The sequence below is a fragment of the Myxine glutinosa genome, chromosome 4, assembly GCF_964187855.1.
Source record: "Myxine glutinosa chromosome 4, kmMyxGlut1.1, whole genome shotgun sequence".
NCBI lineage: Eukaryota > Metazoa > Chordata > Myxini > Myxiniformes > Myxinidae > Myxine > Myxine glutinosa.
In genome coordinates, this window is record NC_136264.1 from 131,032,623 (window position 1) to 131,058,447 (window position 25,825).

At 47.8% G+C, this 25,825-nt stretch overlaps 1 protein-coding gene across 4 annotated transcripts in view; it reads left to right on the forward strand.

Moving 5' to 3' along the window:
- Positions 1-25,825, forward strand: part of LOC137425220 (uncharacterized) — a 61,952-nt gene that overhangs the window by 4,902 nt on the left and 31,225 nt on the right. For 2 of the 4 annotated variants that reach the window (XM_068113415.2, XM_068113417.2), the window contains 8 exons: positions 14,352-14,419; positions 14,627-16,147; positions 16,251-16,407; positions 16,752-17,321; positions 17,525-17,590; positions 24,733-24,819; positions 24,932-25,107; positions 25,642-25,708. In XM_068113415.2, the coding sequence (XP_067969516.2) occupies positions 14,750-16,147; positions 16,251-16,407; positions 16,752-17,321; positions 17,525-17,590; positions 24,733-24,819; positions 24,932-25,107; positions 25,642-25,708 (2,521 nt within the window). In that variant the 5' untranslated portion in view covers positions 14,352-14,419; positions 14,627-14,749. The remainder of the gene's footprint in view (positions 1-14,351; positions 14,420-14,626; positions 16,148-16,250; positions 16,408-16,751; positions 17,322-17,524; positions 17,591-24,732; positions 24,820-24,931; positions 25,108-25,641; positions 25,709-25,825) is intronic. The other 2 variants (XM_068113418.2, XM_078776411.1) reach the window with 1 other exon arrangement.

Below are 25,825 nucleotides of genomic sequence, written 5' to 3' on the forward strand. Positions count from 1 at the left end.
GGCCAAAGCTGAGTGCTGGCCGTCTAATAGGAAACATTTATTTTCTTATTTGTCCCCTTGTCTGTTTTTGAGTCTGCCAGAGGGTCCCTCAAAGTAGTAAATTAATTTACCTCAACATTTATTTAATCATTGCTTTATTTTCAATTATTTACATTAAAATCATTATTGTTGAATTTTCCTGGCCGTGTTTGCATGTTTTGTGTGTTCCGGATTAAACCCATGTGCTTTCGTTCAGGTAAGCACTTCGCTTCCTTCCATCCCGCGCGCGACCAAACCAACCGCCAATTTCAGCTACTCGCCTTGGAATTAAGGACCGTTTCGGCTATTCGTCCGAGGCTGGTGTTCATCGGCTACGGACAGGACAATATCAATATTTTGTCCTTATTCAGTGATCCATAAAAATAAGTTTAGATTTTGCATTTTTTCTTTTTTACATTTGAGCTTCGATGGAACAAATGATCGGTATCAAACATGTAAAAACATTTTATACCTGCGAGGAATCGACCCTAATTATTTGGGTTTAAAAATGGAAACGATTGAAGCTTTAACTTTCAGGGCTTACTATTACCATGTTTTGAAAGGAAGAAGCCACATAAGAGTGTCGTTGGCTGGAACGAATGAGGTGAGTTTGCTGAAACCTGATTTCAATGGTGGTCCATACAGAGTGAAGAAGAGCATTAATATATCCTGGCTTGTACATTGCACAGCAATATGTGTCCCGCAGTACCCATCAGCTGAGGGTGCGTTGCCGGAACATCTCCGATATGTTTGAGTGAAACCTGTCTTTATTTTTTCTCATTCAGAAAGCCATACATTGGTGAGTTTTCCATGACATATTCACCTGTAAGTCGCGTCAAACGCCCACAGCCTGTTTTAGTGTATCCACTCATCCGCCGTGCTACGTGGTAGGTGCCGTGCTACGCTCTAGTGCCAGAGTGTTGCCTCATTTTTCTAAACTTCAGTATCCCATCACCGTTGTAACCTCGGTCACAATGTTGTCATGTTATTTTTGTTGCTCGCGTTACATGAAGCTTCTGCTGGAAGAGTAGACTGTTCATAAGCGGGATTTAGCAACAATATTTTCACCGCAAGCAATAACGCACCGTGTAGGCTCCCCCAAATTCCTTGGATTTATTGGCGAAAATACTTTGTAAAAGAGAATGAATCTGTGCAGCGAGCAAAACATCACCATTTGCACCTTCACAGTACAAGTCGCGACATGTTTAAAGCTCGAGGAGCTGGAAACCGTCAGCTTGATGCGGCGTCGCAGCATCTCTCGAGACGGACCCGAAGATCATTCAAAGAGCAGGTGGTCGCCGATGCTCGGATGGTAACCGTTGTTGGTTCTGAGCCAATTTTTTCCATGACCCACATGAGCCAGACACCTGCGTCAACGGGGTTTATCTATTAATTATTTAGCAGCAATTGTTAAAGCTTTGAGATGTGACCTCTTTCATGGGTACTTATGATTGATTGATGCGCAAATAAGTCCCAACGGTTGCGCTCAAATATTTATGCTCCAGGAACAGCTACGGTTTTTGTCTGTACAGTACAAAAAAAATGAATTGTAACCAACTACCTGCTTTTCTTTGTCTGAGCTGTTTGTTTCAAATACTCATCTGGAGAGATTGAAAATGCCATCCTTGTTACCTCCGCCACCGAAGGTGGATGGAGGTTATGCTGTCACCCTTGTCTGTTTGTGAACAAGATATATCTCAAAAAGTTGTGGACGGATCTGGCCAAAACTTGGTGGACGGGTTGCTTGTGTGACAAGGACAAAGCAATTCGATTTTGGTGAAGATCCGAATCCAGGTATGAGAATTATTTAATTTATCAAGTGATTCTTCACCATTGAGTGAATGTGCCAAAAACTATATGTAGCATGATATTTCAAAAAGTTGTGGATGGATCTGGCCAAAACTTGGTGGACAGGTTGCTTGTGTGACAAGGACAAAGCAATTCGATGGATCTGGGGGACGGCACTTCCGTTAGCAAGGGGTGGGGGGGGGGGGTTAATCCCCTTGTCCTGTTGAGCTGGCCGTCCGACCGGTCCTGGGGGTATGACGTCACTTCCGGTCGATGGTAAGTAGGGTTGTAAGCCCAATTTGTCTTAATACCTAAGTACTACCACTGGCCGTAAGCGAGGAAATACTCCCACCCGGGCCGCAGCGTGATTGGATTGCGCCGAGCGAAGCGAGCTGCGACTCGGGCCGTTATCAAGAGACTAAACCCGATTCCGAGCGTTGGCCGAATCGTGCCACAGGTACTCAATTGAAAGAAGGGACTAAAGCGATCGGGGGGGAAAGAAGAAACCAAAGTAAGGGAATACCAGATATTTATTAACTATGTACAAAACCAAAGAAACCAAGGAAGAAACGAAAGTAATATACAGGACGAAGAAGAAGAAGATACACAGGGCAAGCCTTAAAACAGTCTTATATTATACCCCAGACAACACGAACAGACTTACACGACAGGGAGAATGGCAATGGTAGGGATGCACCAGGGAGAGAAGGGTCCAAGCAGATGGTAAGGATGCGCCAGGGAGAGAAGGGTCCAGGCAGCGGCACAGCGTTGAGGTTCACTCCAGGTTCACGCTCCGGGCTCGAGGCGAACAGCGGCCGGCAGCTTCGCGTCTCAACAACCGGCGACAATAGGGCCCTAGAGGGTCTCGAACTATTGCCGCAATGCGAGCACCCCCACGTCTCTCTCTCTTCTCGGTTCGGCTGGATCACTCATCTGGCTAAGCAGTCCCCCGTGCCCGCCTTTATTGCTGTGTTGGAAATCAAGCCGCCGGCTCTGATGACCCGCCTACCGGTTCGCTCACCGCGGTGCTGGTTGGCCAGTAAGGGCTTGCTGACTCCAGCTCTGCCGATGCGTCGACCTGCCACGCCCGTGATCTGGCGGCTCCTCCCTCTTCTTCTCCGAGATGGAGCACATGGGCAATGGCATCTTGTGCGGAGATAACAAACCACTCGCACCGCTTTTGAAGGGAATTTTGGAGCCTACTCTTATTTCATTAATGCAACGCAGATTCAACTACTGGGAACAGATCCTTAACTGAAACACATAATAATGAAATAACTACGGAGAGGTCCTATGGTTCGCTACGTGTGGTACATGGACTAACTAGGGTGCGATTTTTAACAAGCCAATTGATGGGAATATTTACAGGGGGATATTTATAAGGGATGCATTTACTAAAATTTACTAGTGAAGGTTCTAAAAACCGTAACATGTAGCATGATATTTCAAAAAGTTGTGGATGGATCTGGCCAAAACTTGGTGGACATGTTGCTTGTGTGACAAGGACAAAGCAATTCGATTTTGGTGAAGATCCGAATCCAGGTATGAGAATTATTTAATTTATTAAGTGATTCTTCACCATTGAGTGAATGTGCCAAAAACTATATGTAGCATGATATTTCAAAAAGTTGTGGACGACTTGTGACAACGTAGTGGATGAGTTGGTAAGGTGACGAGAACAAGCGGATTGGATTTTGGTCCATGTCGGATCCAGATCTGACCTATCAGTGGGATACAGTTCATTCTGAATGACCATCTTGGCTCTGTCACGATCATCTCATCTGGTACAGTAGGTGCGGTGGATGTTTTCCATTCGTTACTCAGTCATGGTAATGACATGTCGTTATCGGGACATTACTGTGCTTACATTCCTTGCTTCAGGAGGAAGGGGGTTTGTGGTGCACGTGTGTGCTGGTGCCTCAGAAGCTATTTTTATTCATAAAAAGACAATTGATGTCCAAAGGAGTTGGGGTCTGCTGATTAATGGTAGTGCTTTGGTGAGTTTGCCTGATGAATGTGAACCTTTGGAAGAGCACAGTTCAGCCTCAGCGCTTCGTTCCCACATGAACCATGAGACGTCGGGACTGTGCCCTTGAATGTGGACCGTGAGTGATAAAGGAGGATGCGAGTGTGACCACTTGTACGCTTTAACTTGTAGCTCCTGCATTATTCACGCATGTTGAGGTTGCTCATTTCAGTCGAGTTCGGAGCTCCACATGCAGTTGTGTGGATTTCGCCATTAATTGGTATATCCCATTCTTATTCATAATGCTATTGTGGCGGACACGAAAGCTCACTGGCGTGAGGGCATCATTCCACGCACCAAGTGGGCGGCGGCCACGCCCGAGGGGTAGGCGTGGCCACGGGATATAACCCGGGCACGCAGCCCGGAGCGCGCCAGTGCGGATGAGTGAGCAATGAATAAAGAGCTCGATGATAACCAAAGCGTTGTGGCCTACCTTTTGTTCAACGTGTGTGCTCCCGCACCACATTGGTGACCTCCAATTGGTTCAACCGTAGTTGAACCCCCGAACGCGCAATGGCCATCAACGCGATCAAGCTGCCGGAGTTCTGGGAAGCGCAGGCCGACACCTGGTTTCTTCAAGCCGAGGCCCAATTCCAGCTCCGGGGCGTCACGGCGGACGACACGAGGTACGTCTACGTGGTCGCTGCCCTTGGCTCCGGCATGGCCGCGCGCGTCGTGTCCTTCCTCCGGCACCCGCCGGACGAGGGCAAGTACGCGGCGCTCAAGCAGCTGCTCCTCGATACGTTTGGCCTCCCAGAGGCCGACCGCGCCGACCGTCTTTTGCACCTTCCCGCCCTCGGCGACACACGCCCGTCTGCCCGCATGGATTACAGGCTAGCCCTGCTCGGCGACGGCCGCGCGGATTTCCTGTTCCGTGCTCTCTTCCTCCACGCGCTGCCTGTACAGGTGCGGCTCGCGTTGGCCGGGTCGACCATTACGGAACCGCGGGCCCTGGCCAGGGAGGTGGACAAGTACTTCGCAGCCCACGACGCGCGGCCGGCATATAGCACGGCCGTCGTGGGTCCCGGCGCCACGCACGGCGCTGGTGGTTCGGATCCTTCCGAGCACGGCGTAGGTTTGGCGGATCGCCGCGTGGCATGGCGTTCGGATCCTCCCGAATACGGCGTAGGTTTGGCGGATCGCCGCGTGGCATGGCGTTCGGTTCCTTCCGAGCGCGGCGTAGGTTTGGCGGATCCGTGCGTGGCCGCCGCCACGCCCCGCCCACCACCGTCGTCGCAACCGGTGTGGCGACCACCACCGGGCCAGACCTGGTGCCATTTCCATGCCAGGTTCGGCCACAAGGCCAAGTCCTGTCGCCCGCCTTGTACTTTTGGCAGGTCGGGAAACGACCAGGCCAGCGCTCGCTTCCTGCCATGAGCGTCGGCCATACTGGCAGCCTGTTGTTCATCACGGACACCTTATCCGGGCGCCGTTACCTGTGCGACACGGGAGCGCAGGTGAGTGTCGTTCCCGCCGGTACATCCGACAAGCAGTCCGCGGGCCGGGGCCCCGCGCTGCTTGCTGCCAACGGTACGCCCATTCGCACGTACGGAAAACGCTGCCTTTCTCTGTGGTTCGGAGGGCAGGTTTTCCGATGGTCGTTCGTCACTGCCGACGTGCCTATGGCACTGCTTGGTGCGGACTTCCTCTGTGCCAATGGCCTGTTGGTCGACGTCAAGCACAGAAGGCTTGTCCAGGCTGAGACGTTCAGCTCGCTCGCTTGCGCGCTGCCCGCCTCGTTGAGCAGCGCATGGAGCGGCTCATCGAGTGGCTCGCCAAGCGGCTTGCTGAGCGGTTCGGTTCCGGCCAGGTTCATCTGCACGCTTCCGGCAGCGGACGAATTCACCCGCTTCCTCGCCCGTTTCCCGGCCCTCACGAGGCCCACCTTCTCGGCGGGGACCGTCAAGCACGGGGTGGAACATCACATCCCCACCGCCGGGCCACCGGTCTACGCCCGGGCACGCCGCCTCGAGCCGACGAAGCTCGCCGTAGCTAAAGCGGAGTTTGCTACGCTGGAGCGGCTCGGCATCGTGCGGCGCTCCGGGAGCGCTTGGGCGTCGCCGCTCCACATCGTGCCCAAGCCCGGCGGGGGATGGCGACCGTGCGGGGACTACCGCCGTCTCAACGACGCCACCACCCCCGACCGCTACCCCATCCCCCATATTCAGGACTTTTCCGCCCGCTTGGCGAATATGTCCTTCTTCTCGAAGGTGGACCTCATACGCGGTTACCACCAGGTCCCCGTCAGGCCGGAGGACATCCCGAAGACGGCTGTCATCACGCCGTTCGGTCTTTTCGAATTTCTTCGGATGCCCTTCGGTTTGAAGAATGCGGCTCGGGCGTTCCAGCGCCTAATGGACAGCGTCTTGCGCGACTTGGATTTCGTCTACGTGTACCTGGACGACATCCTCGTCGCCAGCGCGTCCCGCGAAGAGCACCTACACCATCTCCGCACGCTCTTCGAACGTCTGGGCCAGCATGGCCTCATCGTGAACCCCGCCAAGTGCCGGTTCGGCGTCGCCGACATCGACTTTTTGGGGCACCGCGTCACCAGGCACAGGGCCTCCCCCTACCGGCCAAGGTGGAGGCGGTGAAGGGGTTTCCGCGCCCCCGCACGATCAAGGGGCTCCAGGAATTCCTGGGCATGGTAAACTTTTACCATCGGTTCCTGCCCCGCATCGCCCAGCTCCTGCGCCCCTTGCACGAGGCCCTCCAGGGCAAGCCGGGCAAAGGTGACGTTACCTGGACCGAGCAGATGGACGCGGCGTTCGCGGGCGCGAAGCTCGCCTTGGCTAACGCCACCATGCTCGCGCACCCGGCGCCCGATGCACCGATCGCCCTCACCACTGACGCCTCGGACTACGCGGTGGGCGCGGTGCACGAGCAATGGGTGCGTGGTGCCTAGCAACCGTTGGCGTTCTTCAGCCGGCAGCTTCGCCCGCCCAAACGCCGCTATAGTACCTTCGACCGCGAGTTGCTCGGGCTTCACCTGGCGGTCAGGCACTTCCACCATCTGCTCGAGGGCCGTGCGGTCACGGCCTTCGTCGACCACAAGCCACTGGTTTTCGCGATGGGCAAGGTCGCCGAGCCGTGGTCGGCCCGGCAGCAGCGTCACCTCTCGGCCGTGTCCGAGTACATGACGGACATCCGGCACGTCACGGGGAAGGACAACCCGGTGGCGGATTGCCTTTCCCGGTCCGTCACCCACGCAGTCCACCTTGGCATCGACTATGCCCGGATGGCGGCGGACCAGGCCGCCGACCCCGGCGTCCAGGCCTTGCGGACCGCCGTCACGGGCCTCCGCGTCACCGAGGTGCCGTTCGACGGCGCGGCCCTCTTGTGCGACGTCTCCCTCGGGCGGCCTCGCCCCATCGTGCCCGCGGGCTGGCAGCGCCAGGTTTTTGACGCCATCCACGGCCTGTCCCACCCGGGCACGAAGGCCTCCCAGAGGTTGGTCGCCGACAAGTTTGTCTGGCATGGCCTCCGGAAGGCCGTCCGCGGCTGGACCAGGACGTGCCTCGCGTGCCAGCGCGCGAAGGTGCACCGGCACACCCAGGCTCCATTCGCCCCGTTTACGGTGCCGGCACGTAGGTTCGACCACGTGCACGTGGACCTGGTGGGACCTCTGCCCCCCTCGCGGGGCTTCACCCACATCCTCACCATGGTGGACCGCACCACCCGGTGGCCGGAGGCCGTGCCTTTGGCGGCGACGGCGGCGGCGGACATCGCGCAGGCGTTCATCGTCACCTGGGTCGCCCGGTTCGGCGCCCCCTCGGATATCTCGTCCGACCGCGGCCCCCAGTTCACCTCGGAGCTCTGGGGGGCGGTCCCGCGGGGGCTCGGGGTCCAGCTGCACCGAACCACGGCCTACCACCCCCAGGCCAACGGCCTGTGTGAGCGGTTCAACCACTCGTTGAAGGCCGCGCTCCGGGCCACCCTCCGCGACGGCGGCTGGGTCGACAGGCTCCCCTGGGTCCTGCTGGGCCTCCGGACGGCGCCCAAGGACGACCTGCGCGCATCCGCGGCGGAGTTGGTCTTCGGACAGCCGCTGCGGGTGCCGTGCGAGTTCCTCCCCGACCCCACGGCACCATGGTCCGCGGCGCAGGAGCGCTCCGCGCTGCAGGAGACCGCCCGGAGGTTCGCCCCGGTGCCGACGGCGCACCACGGGCACCCGCCTACGCACGTCGCCCCGGAGCTTCGCACCGCGGAGTACGTCTTCGTCCGGCACGACGCCCACCGGACACCACTGCGGCCCCCGTACGACGGGCCTTTCCACGTGCTGGAGACCGGGGTGAAACATTTCACCTTGGACATCGGCGGCACTCCCGACCGCGTCTCGGTGGATCGCCTCAAGCCGGCCCACCTCGACGTGGACCACCCACCGCCGGTGGCTCGGCCCCCGCGTCGGGGCCGCCCCCCTGCGGGCGGACCCCCGGCACCGCCCAGGCCCGCCGGCACGCCGCCCCCCGGTCCTGCACCCATCCCGGGTGCAACCGGAGGCATCCCTGCACCCCGGACGCCGCCAGTCGCCAGAGGGCGCTTCGGCCGGGTCATCCGGTTGCCCCGCAAACTGGCCCTCCAGGTGCGCGGGAATTCTGGGGGGGCGTGTGTGGCGGACACGAAAGCTCACTGGCGTGAGGGCATCATTCCACGCACCAAGTGGGCGGCGGCCACGCCCGAGGGGTAAGCGTGGCCGCGGGATATACACCGGGCGCGCAGCCCGGAGCGCGCCAGTGCGGATGAGTGACCAATGAATAAAGAGCTCGATGATAACCAAAGCGTTGTGGCCTACCTTTTGTCCAACGTGTGTGCTCCCGCACCACACTATCTTCTTCTTTACAGCAACTCAACGGATGGCCTGTTTCGCATCTCCACATGAACAGATAGCTCACAATTCTGGAATAGCAGGTTCAAATACTCCATCGTTATCTGTTGGTGCTTATAATTCACGTATAAATACACAGATTTCTCTTCACGGCCATGTTTTGCACCTGATAGCGATATAAGCTCCTCCATGAGTCATCGATCGCTGTTAAAAAAACAAACATTTTGATCTCAGTTTTGCCATTTTTGAATCGCATCTGGGCTGCCCCTCACCTGGTTAGCCACTTCATCTTCCTCATTCTGTCGCATCACATGCATCAAAAGGTGGTCGGGTTCAGTTAAATTATGGTTCTACCAGCAACGTTGTGCCACGAAGGGCATATTTACTATCAAATTGTTCCTCTGCTTATCCACAGCTTTTCTCCTCATTGTACAATACAGCATTACTGATTTGAATACACTACCAGTCAAACAGTTTTAGAACGCCTCAATTTTTCCAGTTTTTATTGAAATTTATGCAGTTTAATGGCTCAATGTACTCTGAAATTAAGCATAGAACAAATAAACAATGGAGATAAAAAAGAAATCATCGAATCATTTTGATTAACAAAATTTAATTTTTTAATTTTTGACTCAGCAAAGTAGCCACCTTTTGCAGATATAACTGCCGAACACACTCATGGCATACTTTCTACAATGGAAATCAAATATTGTTCGGGAAGTTCTTCCCAACACTGTTGCAGAAGTTCCCACAAATGTGTTGCACTTGCAGGTTGCTTTGCTTTCACCCCTTTCTGTCCAGTTCATCCCAAACCAGCTCGATGGGGTTTAAGTCTGGAGACTGTGCTGGCCATTCCATGATTTGAAGCCTACCGTCTTGTTCTTTTCCTCGAAGGTAGTTTTGACATAGCCTGGAGGTGTGTTTAGGGTCATTATCTTCCTGTAGGATGAACCCCTGACCAACAAGGCGTATACCAGAGTATACCAGAGCATGGTGCTGCAAAATGCTGTGGTAGCCCTTTTGGTTCAGGGTGCCAGTCACTCTGTGCAAGTCGCCAACTCTGGATCCAGCAAAAGAGCCCCAGACCATCACGCTTCCTCCTCCATGTTTGACAGTTGGTGTCACACACTGAGGAACCATCCTTTTGCCTACTCGACGGCGTACAAAAACCCTGCGTGATGAACCAAAGATTTCAAATTTTGTTTCATCGGTCCATAAGAGCTTCTCCCAGTCTTCAGTAGTCCATTGGCGGTGCTTCATGGCCCAGGCAAGCCTGTTTTTCTTATTTTGCAATCTTAGCAATGGCTTTCTTACTGCCACTCGACCTGTCAAACCTGCAGCTCGAAGTCTTCTCTTCACAGTTGAAACTGAGACTTGCTTACTTCGACCAGTGTTAAGCTGTGCTTGAAGCTGTTGTCCTGTGAGCCGCCCATCACGCAAGCTGTTGACTCTCAGAAACTTGTCTTCTGATTCTGTTGTGGCTTTGGGTCTGCCAGACCTCTTCCTGTCAGAGTTTCCTCCAGTTTCCAATATACTACTTCCTGCAGTGCCATATTGTCCAAATAATGCTTCAGTGGGTGTAATAACAGACTGTTCCAACACTGCTTTTATACAGACAGGGGGTTTGTAATCAAGTCATCAGCAGAGGTTGGAACACCTGTAGGAATTGTTTGCATCAACTGTCAAGGCTTAATTTACTTACATTGCTGCAGAACAGCTGTAAGTTGTTAACCCATTACTTGTTCCCTGAAGAAGGCCTTTTAAATAATATAACTGTGCAATTTACATTATTTTCCCGTTTTTGCTAGCCTAAACTTGCTTTTTTTTAACCTCGAGCAGTTGACTGCCTACCTTTGTACCATTTCAGGTTATTCACTGGACTTGAATTGCTTAAATTTCAATAAAATTGGAAAAATTGAGGTGTTCTAAAACTTTTGACCTGTAGTGTAAACATCCACACCATGATAGAATTCTGAGGCCTTCAAGGAAAACGATTTGTCGATACGTGAATGGTACCACAGTGCTCATGCAGGAAGGTGATGCGAATGACCACATGTTGTCTCTGTTTCACTTTGGGCTCTCAATCCCAGTACGACATGCTAATCTCTTCCTGTAAAATTGGTTAAATCCTGTGGATTGAATTGTTGGTTTGTCAAATCCATTTTTATTCCTCTCTTGGGCTGGCTTATGGCCTTTGTGTTGTTTTGGAGTAAAAACACAGCGGGGTAGGAAATATCCTGCTATCTCTTTGAAGGGACACACACACACACACACGAAAGTGCTGCTGTATCCTTTCGGGAACAAACATCGTAGGACCAAAGTTGTACTTTCTTCTTTAGGGAACAAACACCATTGGGCCAAAGTCCATTATTCTTGAAAGTGAATGAAGGATAGCATTTTGCTCCTAGCTTTTGTACTTTTTTATTGGCCCTATCACATAGCTTACCAGACTCGGTGGCGTCGTGGTTAGCGTCTGCTTTGAGTCTTGGAGGTCATTGGATGAAACCATGGCCAAGTTATACCAACGACTTTAAAAACGTGGCCGCGTAGGAGACATCTCGATGTATTTACGTAGGGAAACTGGAGCTTCAGATTGTTTGTGTCTTCACACGAGGGGTGAAGCTGTGTTAACTCGTTAGGGTAACTTAAAAAACTGGTATGTGCTGTTCCCTTGCTCGATGTTCAGCATTTGAAAGGATAGAGCAAAGACAAACAACACTGGAAAGGCAATGGCAAACCAACCACAATAGCCCTTGCTAAGAAACTGCTTTAGCAGCACCAATGCTCTGTAAAGATAAAGAGTACGGTTCATCAAATCAAAATTACATAGCTTCAAATAAATTGCACCAATGACACGTAGTGGTGGTGAATGAGATTCTTGAGATGGGTTAAGAGTTGTCTCCTTTTTAAACCTGTGCAGCTTGTTCACCTTCATATCTCTCTGAAGGGTCTGCGTGTCTCCATGCAGAACTACTCAAATATAGATCGTTCATTCTCGGATCCTATTTAATCTATATAAGCATAATATAATCATGTCGAGTCTCCTCGGGCAATGGTGGCGTGCCAGACTCCACGATCCTCCAGTAATCTATATACTCGGGCGATACTACAGTTGAAAGCGAGTGAGTTCACCTGTCTTGTCTGTTTTTGTGATCTTTATCTTCCAAAACCTTCACCATTTTGAAAATGCTGAAATGCTAAAATGACATTTTGAAATTCCCTTTTCATCGCAGTGGTTTTGGAGGAATCGAGTTTTTTTTTATCAATTAAAAGTTTATAAGAGCATGTTTGTCACAATAATGGGAAAGAGGTGCAGGTAATGTTTTGAGCGTCAGTCCTTAGAGAAAACAAATAAATGCAATAAAATAAAAGGGTGTCTGATGAAGGTCGAACGCTCAAACGTCTCCTGCACCTCGTTTCCCACAGCGATAAACATGCTCTCATCGGCATTCGGTTGACAAAATCCATTGTTTATCGTGTCCTTTGACGCATGCTGATAGTGGCCTTCACAGAGACTTACAGTATTCACTAGTCTTGAATGCTGCTTCGCTTGAAAGCCAAAAGTTTCTTGGTAGTTACCTCTGCCACCGAAGGTGAACGGAGGTTATATTTTCACCCCTGTCTGTTTGCTTGTCTGTCTATCTGTTTGTGAACAGGATATCTCAAAAGTTATGGACATATTGGGATGAAATTTGGTGGACAGTTTGGGTGTGTGACAAGGACGTATTGATTCGTGTTTGGTGAAGATCTGGATAGGAGAATTTAAGTGATTCTTCACCATTGAGAGATTGGGCCAAAAACGATATCGAGAACGATATCTCAAAAAGTTGTGGACTTGTTCTGACAAAACCTGGTGGGTGAGTTGGGTGTGTGACAAGAACAATCCGATTAGCTTTTAGTTCAGGTCAGGATCCAGATCCGGCCTATCAGTGGGATACAACACGTAAACTGTTCAGCCTGGCGGAGGTATGCGCTCTACCGAGTACCGTTCTAGTTTGTCTTACATTTCTATCTGAGCACTGCTCGTGGTGCTGGGATACCAGGTTCAAATCCCAAATACTGTGTTGATTTCTTCCTTGCATGCCAGTGTCATGCAAATATATGCTGTTTCTTAACGGTATTGGTCTATGCCCTGTACTCCTTAATCCATGTCGGAACACTACACAGTAATACAGTAAAATAAAAATCCTTATTGAAATTTTTGTTTCCACTTGCTGTAACCTCATTCTTTTCTCCTCCTTTTTAATACCCTGGTCAAGGCTCTGGAATTCCATGGTACGTTCAATTTGACGATCGGCTCTCCGGACTTTTGCATCACAAAGCATAGAAAACGTTGGCATATGGACTATAAAACCGAATTACATAGAGGCCATCTGGATCATCATCTAGATCTGGCCCAATTCGGAATGTCAGTCCAGGAAAACTATTATGCTACGTAACTGTTCCTTGACTGTCTTCACTCCTCGAGATATTTTGTAAACCTCTTCGGTTTGCCATTATGTACAATGAATAGTTTGGAATCTCAAAGAAACTCATGTCATGTTTCTCCGCCATGATGACCCAGTCCACCTTCCCACGCAGCGTTCACGATGCCTGCATTGTGCCTTGTCTTGTGTTGTTTGCTGAAATCTCGTACATTCCTGGTGCCATTGTTCTACCTCGGTGTGCTAACGGGATGAGGCCTTTGTGTTGTAAGCCGAAGGGCATCTCTTCTTGCAGAATCGTGTTGCATGTTGTTTCATTTGGAAACTCTAGCTTGGCATCAAATTCTCAAGGTGCAGCTGTAATGGTAAGCAGCGCAAATAGGCCCCAGAACGGTGGGGGCCTGGCCGAGCCTGTTTGGCGGAAAGTGCCAAGTCCGCAGGTCTGCTTTTAATGGAATCCATATGATCAGCAATTCTGCCCAGTGAGCTGTATTCTGGGAATTGTAATTGCCGCTCCTGTTTTTGTGCTTCAATGCCGTTTTGCATCCTCCCTGTTTGTGGTCGGTAAACAAGGTCCAAGTTAGGTCACTTAGTTCAGCTGTGACCTGGTTTTGCTTCCCTCACTGGCACGTGACCTGCTCGTGTTGAGGCTGCAAGTACAGCACCACCAAAAGGGTGGCTCTTGCATTTGAAACTCTAACGTCTCTGCTCTTTTAATAACCAAAGTGCAAATTTTCTAACAAGTCAGATCCATTATTGAGGAGTTGCAAAGGAGGACTCTTCTCCGCTCTTTGAGTTAAATAGTTTTTCTCTCCACCTTCACCTTCCAGGATATTGCCCATTATATTGATGAATCTTCAATAACCTTTGTATTGCTAAATCCCATTGCTCTCCAGCTTTTCAACTTCTTCTTATTCACAATAAGGAGTTTTAAGTCTTCATTCCATTAATGTTGACTGACTCTTGTGATGCGGTCAGGGTGTTTCACTTTCAAATGGGCCTGTCTCTCTGATCAAGCCCAAGGTTTCAGTAGCAGCATGAATTATAAATGATGCAGATCAGGATACGATCCGTACATTATACCCGGCTGGTGTTGAGGGGTGGGGTGGGGTGTCCCATCATCGCTTTCAATAGTGATGCTTTCACTGAGCCTTGGGGTCAGTTGCTGGCCATTTTCCTTCCTGTGTCTTTCCACTTTCACAGGCATGTCCGTGCAAATGGCTGACGGGCATGTGCAATGTTTTCTTTTTCTTTTCTTTGTGTGGCGCAGGTTGTGCCATTCCTGAAGGAGGTGGAGCTTCAGTTTCTTCCTCCTGCACTACATTGGAGTCATCGAGAGTATATTCACACACACACACACACACACACACACACACACACACACACACACACACACACACACACATTTGGGATGAGCGGCAGCTGTTGTTGATTGCTTTTTGTGGGGGCTAAGTTGGGCATAACAGGAGAGAGGGGGATTGGGTTGCGGGGGGGAGGGGTGGTGTTTAATGAAAATCGTTTGTTTTTTTCCCCCCAATGTCACAGAAACTGAATATTTACAGGTGATGGAAACTTTTTCTGTAAAGCAGACATGCAGATAAAAGAGCTGATGGTTGGCACATGTCAGCCACTGAATATTAGACGTGCTTGTGTCTGCTGAAACTGGAAATGGAGACAGATGCGAATGGCAACACAGTTGGATCTGTTAATGCCACCTGCAATGAGCATGTGGAGAAAATTGTCACCAACCTTATTGAGACTCAAAAGGTTTCTGATGACGCAAGTTTTGCTCGACAAGTCACAGGATCTACCGTTGAAGTGGGCAGTATCAGGAATGGTCTCGGTTCTGGCAACCGAGCCGTTGAGGAAAGTTTAGTGTCAGATAGCGATCCACTCTCATTTGGGACTCAGAGCGAAGCGTTTAAAAAGGTAGCTCGGGTCTCTCGAGGTCCCACAGACATTCATGGGGGGTCATCTACAGATGAAGGAGATGAAGGCTTTTTGTCTGGAGGGGGGCGTGGTGCAAAGGGAAATGTGATTAGTGCCCAAACTGAGCTTTCACTTAGCCTTGGAGCTAGTGATCACACTATTGCTGATGATGACTGGACAAAAACCATGGAATCAGATCGACCGGCCCCAGCATCCACCCACTTTTATAACACAGGGCAACACTCCGACTGCAATGTTGGCTATCTCGAGCAAACAGCTGCCTCCTCTTGCATGCGTGAAATGCCTAATGATGAAATGATCAGGCACAGTCAGTGTCGACAGGTCGTAACAAAAGGTACCCAGGAGATGATGCAGCAAAGTGCTTCTGAAAAACAGATTAGCGATGTTGACACAACGTCTGAGGAGGCTGTCTCTGTCACTTTTGGCTCTGGTACACCTCATGATCATTCTCCATCAATAGTTGACTCGAGTGAGGGTGAGGCCAGCTTCCTGGATGCTGCAACTGACCAAACGGCAAAGAGCTTCATGGAAAATATCTTCCAGGCTGTCGATGAAGATATGCCAGGGATTGATAGAAGAGTTGCAGTACAACAAGAACCTCTTGAAGAAGATGAACAGGAAACTGACATATCTTCAGTGGCCTTGGACGATGAGGCATATGTTGGGCGCCATCTTGTCTGTCCTGCTTATACATTGGAGAAAAGTAATGGTTTTCAGCCAGATGGTAAAGGTGAAGAGATTATTTCACAGGTGCAAGAGGACATCATGGAGGCATGCCCTGAAATAATGAAAAATGCATCAAGTGGCAGAGCTGTAAATGTGGAACATGAGGTCCTCCAGAACTCTAAGCTGGCTAATCCTGCAGCAAAAACACCTTTGCGTCATGTGACTAACGGGATCAAAGGTCAAACTGAAGTTGAAACTGGATCAAGAACGAGGGGAGGTCAGTGGATTGGTGCCAAGGGTGGTACGTCGAGAGGGAAAAAGATACTTTTGCCACGGCCTCGACAGACAACTCGGCGGAGAGAACCAAGTTCTTGTGCAACCACCAGTAGTGGTGTCAATAGGCCTCGAAGCGTGGAGCAGGCCTCAGAGGGAAGTCGTTCATCTTTTGAGGTAAGAGGTAATTTTCTTGAAATTGTTTGATTTATTGGTGCCTTGGTGGAAGATTATGAACTCTCATGGTAATTTGACTTTTTGGTTTATTTTTCCTGATAAGACACCCAGTGCAAGAAGCAAGTCTGTTGCTGTCGTGAGACGTGCGTTATCGAAATCCGCAAATGCAGCGTGTACCTCTCCTCGCCAAGCTGCTGTAGGGACCACAACACAAGGCCAGGCACGAGCAATTGGACATGGGCCTCATAGGCAAGATCAAGGCAAGTACTCTTCAATGATGCTTGTTGCTAAAACTACCATCCACATTGTTTAACTTTCTTTCATTATTATGTGATTGAAAAACGCAAATGAAAATATTTGTCGGCACGGCAATGTAAGGAGATCCACTTCGTAGATTTCAAAACGTGTTTTGTTTCTACTTTGTAGATTTCAAAACATGTTTTGTTTCCACTTTGTAGATTTCAAAACATATTTTGTTTCCACTTTGTAGATTTCAAAACTTATTTTATTTCATTATTATGAATGGCTTGGGAGAGAGTTTATGGAAGTTCTGAGAATTGAATGCGTATTGTTTAAATATTTTTCTGTTTGTTTACGTCTGCAGCTCCTTCATCAGCTAAAAGCAAACATCCTTTCCCTCCATCAAGACCTTTGCCATCTTCTCCAGCAACTTTGTCTGGCCATACTGTACAGGATGGTGCTACGCCACTCGCTTCCATGAGGACCCAACAAGCTAATAAAAATGTAGTGGCGAATTCTGCAAGGCCACAAGTTGGGCAGAATTCTTCCACAGAAGCCTCTCGTCACACTCGAGGAAACACCCCACAGCCTGGAACAAAGCAGCGGCATCTTCTTCTCCATGAAAAAACGAGGTCGTTACCCTATTCACGACGGGATGTAATAAGACCGACATCTTCTACCAACCAGGCAGGTGCGAAAGTACAAGCTGACGTAAAAGATGGACCTTCATTGAGCCTTCCACGTCTCAAGATTCGACCAATAAACGTTTCGCACACACCACGTCAGGCAAAGGGAACTGCCATACCCTCTACGTCCCTGTCATCACGGCAGTCTGTGAACCAGATCCCCCGGTCTCCCAGACAGCGCAGCGCCAGCATCTCATCCGGCACAAGTGGCCAGTCCCTGCCGGCCATTCTTCCCAGCTCAGCCGGTGGTGAGCAACCGTGACGCTGATGGTTACATGGGATAAATAATGAATCTGAGCTCCAACCTGGTGAAAGAATCTCATTGTTGGAAAGTCACTTATTCATTCATTCCATTCATTCATTCATTTCTTTGGTCAAAAGTCGCTTGTACTCAACTATGAAAATTGCTATTTTGTAGGTATTATTATTATTTACAGTTTGATCTTCGCAGCTCCTGGCGAATGTGCACGAAAATCTTGGGACATGAGTACGCGAGTAAGCTTCCAGCCTTGCTTGGGTGAGAATGAATGCTGCTATAACGCTGTGCTAACTCTGCTTTAACTCTGCCACAATGCTCTCCCCTGTGTCCTAACACCGATTAACCACTCAGGGTCGTATTATTCATCACTAACTTGCCAACTACTCTGCTCTCTCTTATGGAATACCATCGCTTCACGGATATGATTGCAGGAATTGCGACTGGATCTTCACCTTGCAGCGAGTGTAGCAAACGCTTTTATACAATCGGTCCCTTCAGCGACCAAAAATACAAAAACTATTTTGGAAGTTATAGGCACAGAAAGGCACTGTGTACTGTTCGAGCTTTGCTTGTGGTATAGCATTGTGTGGATGAATACATTCTTTGAGCATCAAAGAACAATTTGTGTTTGGAAGAGTTCATAATCGCCAAGATCGAGAGAACCACGGAGCGGAGAGAACGAGGGTACAACCAACTCAAGATGTTCTCGAAAAGACAAACTTGGAAAGTCCTCCTTTTGTGGGCTTTTGTCTTTCAGACAAAATCTCGAGTTGTTTCTGTTAATTTATTTAATCAGTTTATTTAGCGACATCATAAATGTTCTAAAAATGGATCGTTACGAGACCAGGGCAATGGATAGATTTTTAAGCAAGCTCACATTCAAGTCATTCTGTTCTGGGTGCGATCTCCGGTAGGGGTAGGGTCAATTCCAACAAAACTGTCGTCTGGCTCAATTCTCTCAAAGCTTTGCAAATGAGCACAGCATTTGAAGGGGTGCGTTAGGCCGGCTGGTTGGACTTTTGATCCTACAAGCCCTTGAAACGCGATTTATCGGATGTGATCTGCTATTTAAAGTTTGCCATCCGTAGGGCCACTGCGACGGATTAAAGATCACGAGTAATCCTATTGAGGCAAATTTGTCAACACCGTGCTTGCAAACTTTAGACTTTGTCTAGCCTCCTGGTCTATAAGCCACGATAGCTTTAAATTATGCAACCAAAAGGGAATAGCTTAGCATTTCCAGAGAATGGAGTGCTCCACAATGCGGTACCCACTGCCCACACTGTACCAGATGGTTTTTCTCAGCCGATATTGCATCTACTCTTCGTTTGTTCCATTCTGCTTTTCTTCTTCCGCCCTCAAAAGTCCCAAATTGTAACGTTTCAAGGAGACAACGTGAATGTTGACTCCATGAGCAGTTTACATTTTTGTGGATTTGAGGGATTATGATGCCGCTTCAGTAAAAACATCTTTTGAGAAGAGCTCTGCCTCAGACATTGCATGGCTGGCTTACCTTTTCCTGGGGCTGTCCGTTTCATATATGGAGTCTCTTTCAGTGTTTCGTGTAAGGCCAGAGTTGCATTGTCGCGTGCAGACCACTCCACGCTGGAACCTGTATCAGACTGTTGGACTGCTGGTATACTGGGAATCTTTGCAGTATTGTTTGTTTTTCGAGTTGAGCCAAACATTTAGTACAATGGAATTTATAAAGTGTTTCCGATGCATGAACAAAAGGCATTTTGTCAATTCTTGGTCGGCTGCAGGAGAGGGTGGAGAGCAGGAGAGGGTGATATGAAAGATGGGGGAGCAGAAATGGGCAAAGTTTTCTGTAGTAGTTCCCAGAGTGCATAAGTTAATCCAGTATATATTTACATGGTGTGCAAGTTAACCCAGTACATGTTTCCAGGGTGTGCAGGTTAACCAAAGTACATGTTTCCAGAGTGCATAAGTTAATCCAGTAGATGTTTCCAGGGTGTGCAAGTTAACCCATTACATGTTTCCAGGGTGTGCTAGTTAACCCATTACATGTTTACAGAGTGTACAAGTTAACCCAGTACATGTTTACAGGGTGCACAAGTTAACCCATTACATGTTTACAGGATGCGCAGGTTAACCCAATACATGTTTCCAGGGTGTGCAAGTTAACCCAATACATGTTTCCAGGATGTGAAAGTTAACACTGTAGTCTGTATGCTACATGTTTCTGGAACGGTGAGGTTATTCCGGTACATGGTTCCGGGATGTGGACGTTAACCAGTACATGTTTCCGGGATGTGGAAGTTAACCCAGTGCATGTTTCCGGGATGTGGAAGTTAACCCAGTGCATGTTTCCGGGATGTGGAAGTTACCTGGTAAGTGTTCCCCAGATGTGTACATTAACCCAGTGCATGTTTCCGGTATGTGGAAGTTAACCCGATACATGATCAGCTGTATGTTAACATGAATTTGGATGTCTTCATTATTGAATCTTTCTGCTGTCCTCGCGTCCTTAGTACTACTTAGTCTCACGACTACGTTTACGTTACTACTCCTCACGTCCTTATTCCATTATTCTAATTTCTGAAACAAAAGTGTGAGAAATTCAATATTCAGCAGGATATGATTTGGACCTTTTACTTTAAGGAAGATACAAGTGGGCGGAGAAGTTTTGGGATGACACCAATAGGTGTGAAAGCATCCTGCACGCGAAGGTGTGCTGTTGAATTAACGGGGAGCCATTTTGATTTTATTTAAAATTTTCTTTCCAGTTCGTTTGTAAACATTAGAAGAACTCGTGTGGTGGCTTTATGTTGATTGGATCTTCTCGATACGATGATGACCAGTTGTGGGAAGGCTGTATTTTAGGGAGTTTCCTGCGTTTGTGCAGTGTGGTGGAAGGGTTTGGGTTTGTTTTGCTATTCATTGTTCTAGCGGTGACTGTGGCCGGGTGTGGTAAGATCCGAGTTCTCTTGGCCCAACGGAATGTACGCAGACCAATTTTAGTTATATTGGGGCTATGTAAGTGAGCGAGTGAGATGCGGTTTGGGGCATGTCAGAGGGCCTGGTTTGCATGCCATAACCCCAGCAATTCCCAAGTTGTAATACATGTTCTCACTGCTGAGCGTAAACTGAGATTTTGTATCGACAACACCTACTGATTCGGTTTGGTGCAACCATACGGCTGGCTGTTAAGGAACCAATAACCTGAAATTGACTGCTTTCGATCCCTTCATTTGTTACCATCTTACTTTTGTTGACAGCTACCGGAAACCAATTTTTGTTTTTCAATTTTGTTGCTCCAAAGATAGTTGGATCACGATGAGGTGGGAGTTGGGGTACGTATGATGAATTAAAGGTTCTGGGAGGTGAGTTGCCAGGATTCTAAAGCTGGTGTAAAGCTTCAGTTAGTATGGACGAGTTACAATTGAACGTTTTAGGGTGTAGGGTGTCGCATGCCCACTGTGCCAGGAATGTGGTACTTGGACTCTTGCATAACATTTTCCCCAAGTTTGGTTTTTTATTCCTCCACTGACAAAGTTGCCAGAGGCATTATGTTTTTGGGTTGTCTGTCCGGCTGTCCGTCCATCTGTCCTTCCGTCTGTCCATCCGTGTGTGATAGGGTTTTCGTTTTTGCAATAACTTAAGAACGACTGAAGGGATCCAAGTCAAACTTGGTACAAGTACTGTATGTATAATGATGCAAAGATTAAATGATTACATTATGGGGTCAGAAGGTCCTGTTAGGTAAAAATACTGTTACTGAGCGAACTTGTGAATCAGTGATGGGATTTTGACCAAACTTGGTATAAGTATATGTTATGATGCAAAGATGAACTGATTAGATTTTGCCATCAAGAGGTCAAAGCAGAGAGTCTAGTAGGCTTCTGTTACCGGGTAGCCTAAGAATGGCTGAAGGGAACCTAGTAAAACTTGGTATAAGTATGTATAATGATGCAAAGATAAACGGATGTAATTAGGAGGTCAAAGGTCCCTTTAAGTAAAAATTGCATTACTGCACTAATTTGTGATCCAGTGATTGGATTTTGACCAAACATGGTCTAAGTACACAGTGGCCTGTAAAAGTATTCACCCCACTCCAAAGTTTTCACATTTTGTTGCCACCTGAGCTTATTTCATGATTCTTTCAAATCAAACTTATTATATAGTCTTCACAAACTACTCCAAAGTGATAAAGCAAAAAATGCAAATAAAATGTGAATAAGTTAAATTAACAGAGAAAATCACATGATTCTCAGTTGCACAAATATTCAAACTCTTTGCCTAATTAACCCTAAATCACTTCGGGAGCAAATTATTTGTTTGAAAGGTTACAAAATAAGTGTAATAGGTTTCACCTGTATGTAATCAGTGGTTCAATTTAAAAATTAAGTTCCCCCACTTATGTAAGGAGTTTCAAGATGCAACTCACATGGTCAACCAACAAGGCAAACAAGAAGACCAAGGAGCTTTCCAAAGAAGTCAGAAATAAAGTGGTGGAGAAGCCCCAATCAGGAGAGGGTTATAATTAGATATCAAAGTCACTCATTATCTCTTTGAGTACGGTGAAACCCGTCATTAAGAAGTGGAAGACGTTGTCTTTTGAGAAACCTTGACACTCGCATCATGGTCATAAACCCTATGCCGGTTGGCAAGCTAACCCTGTAATATGTAAGTGAAGTAAACTGCAGTAGGATATAGAAGTTAAGTGAAAATATTGTTGCGCACCTATAGGCAGCAGTTTGCAACGCCTTGAGGGTGGACCTCAAATTTGAGCTCAGATGGTGGATCAGATCTCTGGGAAACCTGTTTTCTTAATACAGAAGGACCTCGCTATTCGCGGGAATACATTCCTGGAAAATGCTGCGACTTGCGAAACTGCCAATGGCAGGGCATTGTTTCAATGGAAAAAAGGGGGATTGGTTCCCGAATCATGAAAATCCGCAAATATCGAGCAACAAACCGGGAATGGCAAGGCAAAATCCACAAATGGTGAGGAAAAATCCGCGAATGTCGGGGATAATCCGCGAATGTCAATTAAAATCCCACAAATGGCGAGGCAAATCCCACGAATGTCGATGATAATCCGCGAATGTATGCCATGACATTGTTTCATTGTGGAAAAGTGAGACAGCTAATTGCACTAATAGATGCTGTAGAGTGTTTTCATTCTATACAGTATCTCGCGGGGATGATGGTTTTTGCTGCTGGTGAAATATCCCGCAAAGCTATTCATAGTGTGAATGGCAGGATATCCCGCGAAACATTATTTACCTGTGAACGGCAGCGGGATATCACGTGAAGCTGTTCACATTGTGAAGGACGGGATATCCCGTGAAAGCAGTGAAAACACAAAGCACAGCGCTGCGAATGTAGAACAGGTCATTCTTGCGGCTCGTAGAAGATGTTTTTTTTGCGTAAGTCCAGCTGCTTTGTACATGGCTGGTGAAAGTTGGGTTTTATAAACTAGCAACGGTACCCGCCCCACGGGCGGGGCTTCAATTGGGAAACCCAAATGAAAAGGAAAAATATCAGAAAATGAAGGCTTTTTTATTTTAAACGATTCATATAAACATCCGTTGAATCATATCACACGCAAATCATCACAATCTAATCAGTACATGGCGCCCATTTTGAAACAAGATTGAATTCTGCAAAACGGAAGCGGCCGCTGCACATCTTTCTGAGTCGCACATTTATGTGTGAAGAATGCGCGCCGAATCTAACACGGAAGCGGCCACTACACCTGTTTCTCAGTCGTTTTGCACATGCTGCCATGTTACTTTGGAGCCGCACGTTTATATAGGAAGAGTTCATCAAGAGTCAATCTACTCTCTCCTGGTATGTAAAATTTCAACAAAAGCCACATCACTGTTCATATCGGTAAATATTATTCCATCGTGTTTGGAAAAACTGGAAACTTGGAAAAATTGGAAAAACAATATAGCCTATTTTACTCCAGGGGATCCTAGGATTACCCACCCAAAATATTGTTGCGATCGGTTCAGCCATTTTTGCGGTACCTTCGAACGGACACAGACAGACAGATGGACGGACGGACGGACGGACATTTGGTGAATTATAGTAAGATGTGTGAAGCTAGCGGCTCGTGAAAAAAAAAAAAAAATTACGCCCCCGAAAAATCACAAATTCGCGGGACACGGCTGCGAATAGAAAAAAAACTGCGAATTCACGGGACACTTTTCCACGAATAGAGAAACAGGTCGCATTTTATCAAGCCGCGAATATGCGGAACACGCAAATAGCGGAACCGTGAATAGCGGGGTCCGACTGTACTGCAAATTGTGATTTAATTTGGAGCTTGATTGCATGAATGAAGTGAATGAATAACACCACTTTCATCATGAACAAATAATTTATTAAAAGCATACAATAACAAACTAAGACATGATAAATAAGCAATGATGATCACGAGCAATAATGCTATGGACCAGCAGGGGAAGGTAAATAACAAAGGGAGGGAATAAAATCAAATGGGGATGCAATGATTGTCTTTATCTATTTGCTGATGACTAAACCCTCTGCCGTGACATCCCTCATCCTTCAGGCAGGAAGGCTGCAGCCTCTTCCCTCTCTTCATATCTGGAAAAAAAAAAAAAAATCACAAGCTGGTCAAACACTTGGAATATGTCTTTCAATTTCAATTGGGAGAAAAAAAAAATCCTGACAAGTCTCACACTCTTGCTATCTCTCTCCAAAAAGACAGTCTGGAAAACCCTGCCATCTACTTGTTTAACAACCCTCTTGAAGAAGTTCAGTCATTCAAACTCCTTGGTCTCATTATCAGCCATGATCTTTCTTGGGCAAACCACGCTTCTAAGTCGGTCTCTATAACCAGTCGCTGGCTGAGCATCCTCTGTCTTGCAAAGTCCTTCCTTGGCACACCTAAACTCGTATACACCTACAAGGACCACAGCTTGATGGGGTACTGCTCTCGCCTCTGGGCTGGTGCCCTTGCTTCACACCTTGAAAAGCTTATCGCAACGGAAACCAAGGCCTTCAAGATCATTGGAACATCCTGGGACGAAGCTGAGTCTATGGGCACGTCATTTTCACATTGCAGACAGGTCGGTGGTCTCTCTGTCTTCTACCACCTCCTTTCTGGTCTTGCACCATCTGTCTTCTATTGGCTTTATACTACTTGAATCACATGTCTTACCCACGTCAAGCACTGCATGCTTCTCCCATTGTCTTCAATCGACTGCTACCATGTTCCTCTCATTCGCATCCTGCCTTGTACACTAGAATTGTCTCTGACAACACATTCTTTCAATCATACTCAATATTTCGTTCATCTGTAGTAAGCATGCATGTTGATACTGGTAACAAATTCGTTTTCTTTCTGGAATTCTTGTGCGAATGGATTTTCCGTGGCCGTACAGCGATGCTGATTTTTCTTTCAGTTAGTGTTGCAGCTGAGAGCAGGAGGGTGGGAGCAAAGCATGGTGGAACAGCAAGCGATTCTTCAGGAGGACAGCCAGCCAGAACAGGTATGGCTAAGGTGAAGAGAGGAGGAATCTGTAATATGAAACAATGTTTGGCTTAAAATATAGACATTCAAAGAAATAGCTGAAATGCCCATGGATTTGTTTTTCCCTCTAGGTACTGTGATTGTACGTCCCACAGTGTCGGCCTTGTTCAGGCAGCCTCAAAATGACTCGATCAAGGTCGATCACATGACCAATACACCTAGACTGGTTGAATGGTCTGTTGCAAGTCCAAACATACTCCTTGCGCTAGACGCTCTGTGTGTTGTGCTGCAGTATTTCAACTCTCAGGTATATCATCAGCCATGAAAATAATTTGGCTTATTATTGTTTATTTCCCACAGGTAAACAAAATCGTTTATATTGGGGGGAAAAAATGTTTATTAATTTATGTACAACTCGGCCAGAACTTGGGCTGGTCTGGTCAGTGAGACGTTTAAAGGCTTACCTTAAGATGAAGAGATAACAGGTTTGGATCTCTTGCCTCACATTGACATAATGCCCATGTGATGTATGTAATAAATAAACATTACACATGTAGCAGAAAATAAGAATATTGAGTGAGGTTAAGCTGGAACGCAGATACTTGTAAAATAGTATTTTTGGATATAAAATCTTGACTTGTAGTTACAGTCAATATTATGCAGGTGCATGTTCATAAAATAAAACAATTAAGTTTGATTGTGTCTAAAATATAGGAAAGGTAATAAATATGGAAAGCACATTCACACCAAACATACCTGTGTGCACAGTCGCGATCTGCTCGTGATACTTTCCTGTTAACCATGTGGGTTGATGCATGTTTGTGTGTGCACGTGTGCGCAGCATGACTTTGCAGTGCAGCAAAGAAAACAGGTGGACCAACAGCTTGAATTGATGCAAGAGAAGCTTGGTAAACTATCAGATATTTTATCCCTCTTTATGCCATTATGTTTATCCCGAGTATCCCTGATATATCTTGAGCCATTATGTTTTTGGGGTTTTCCATCTGGCTGTGCGTCCATCCATG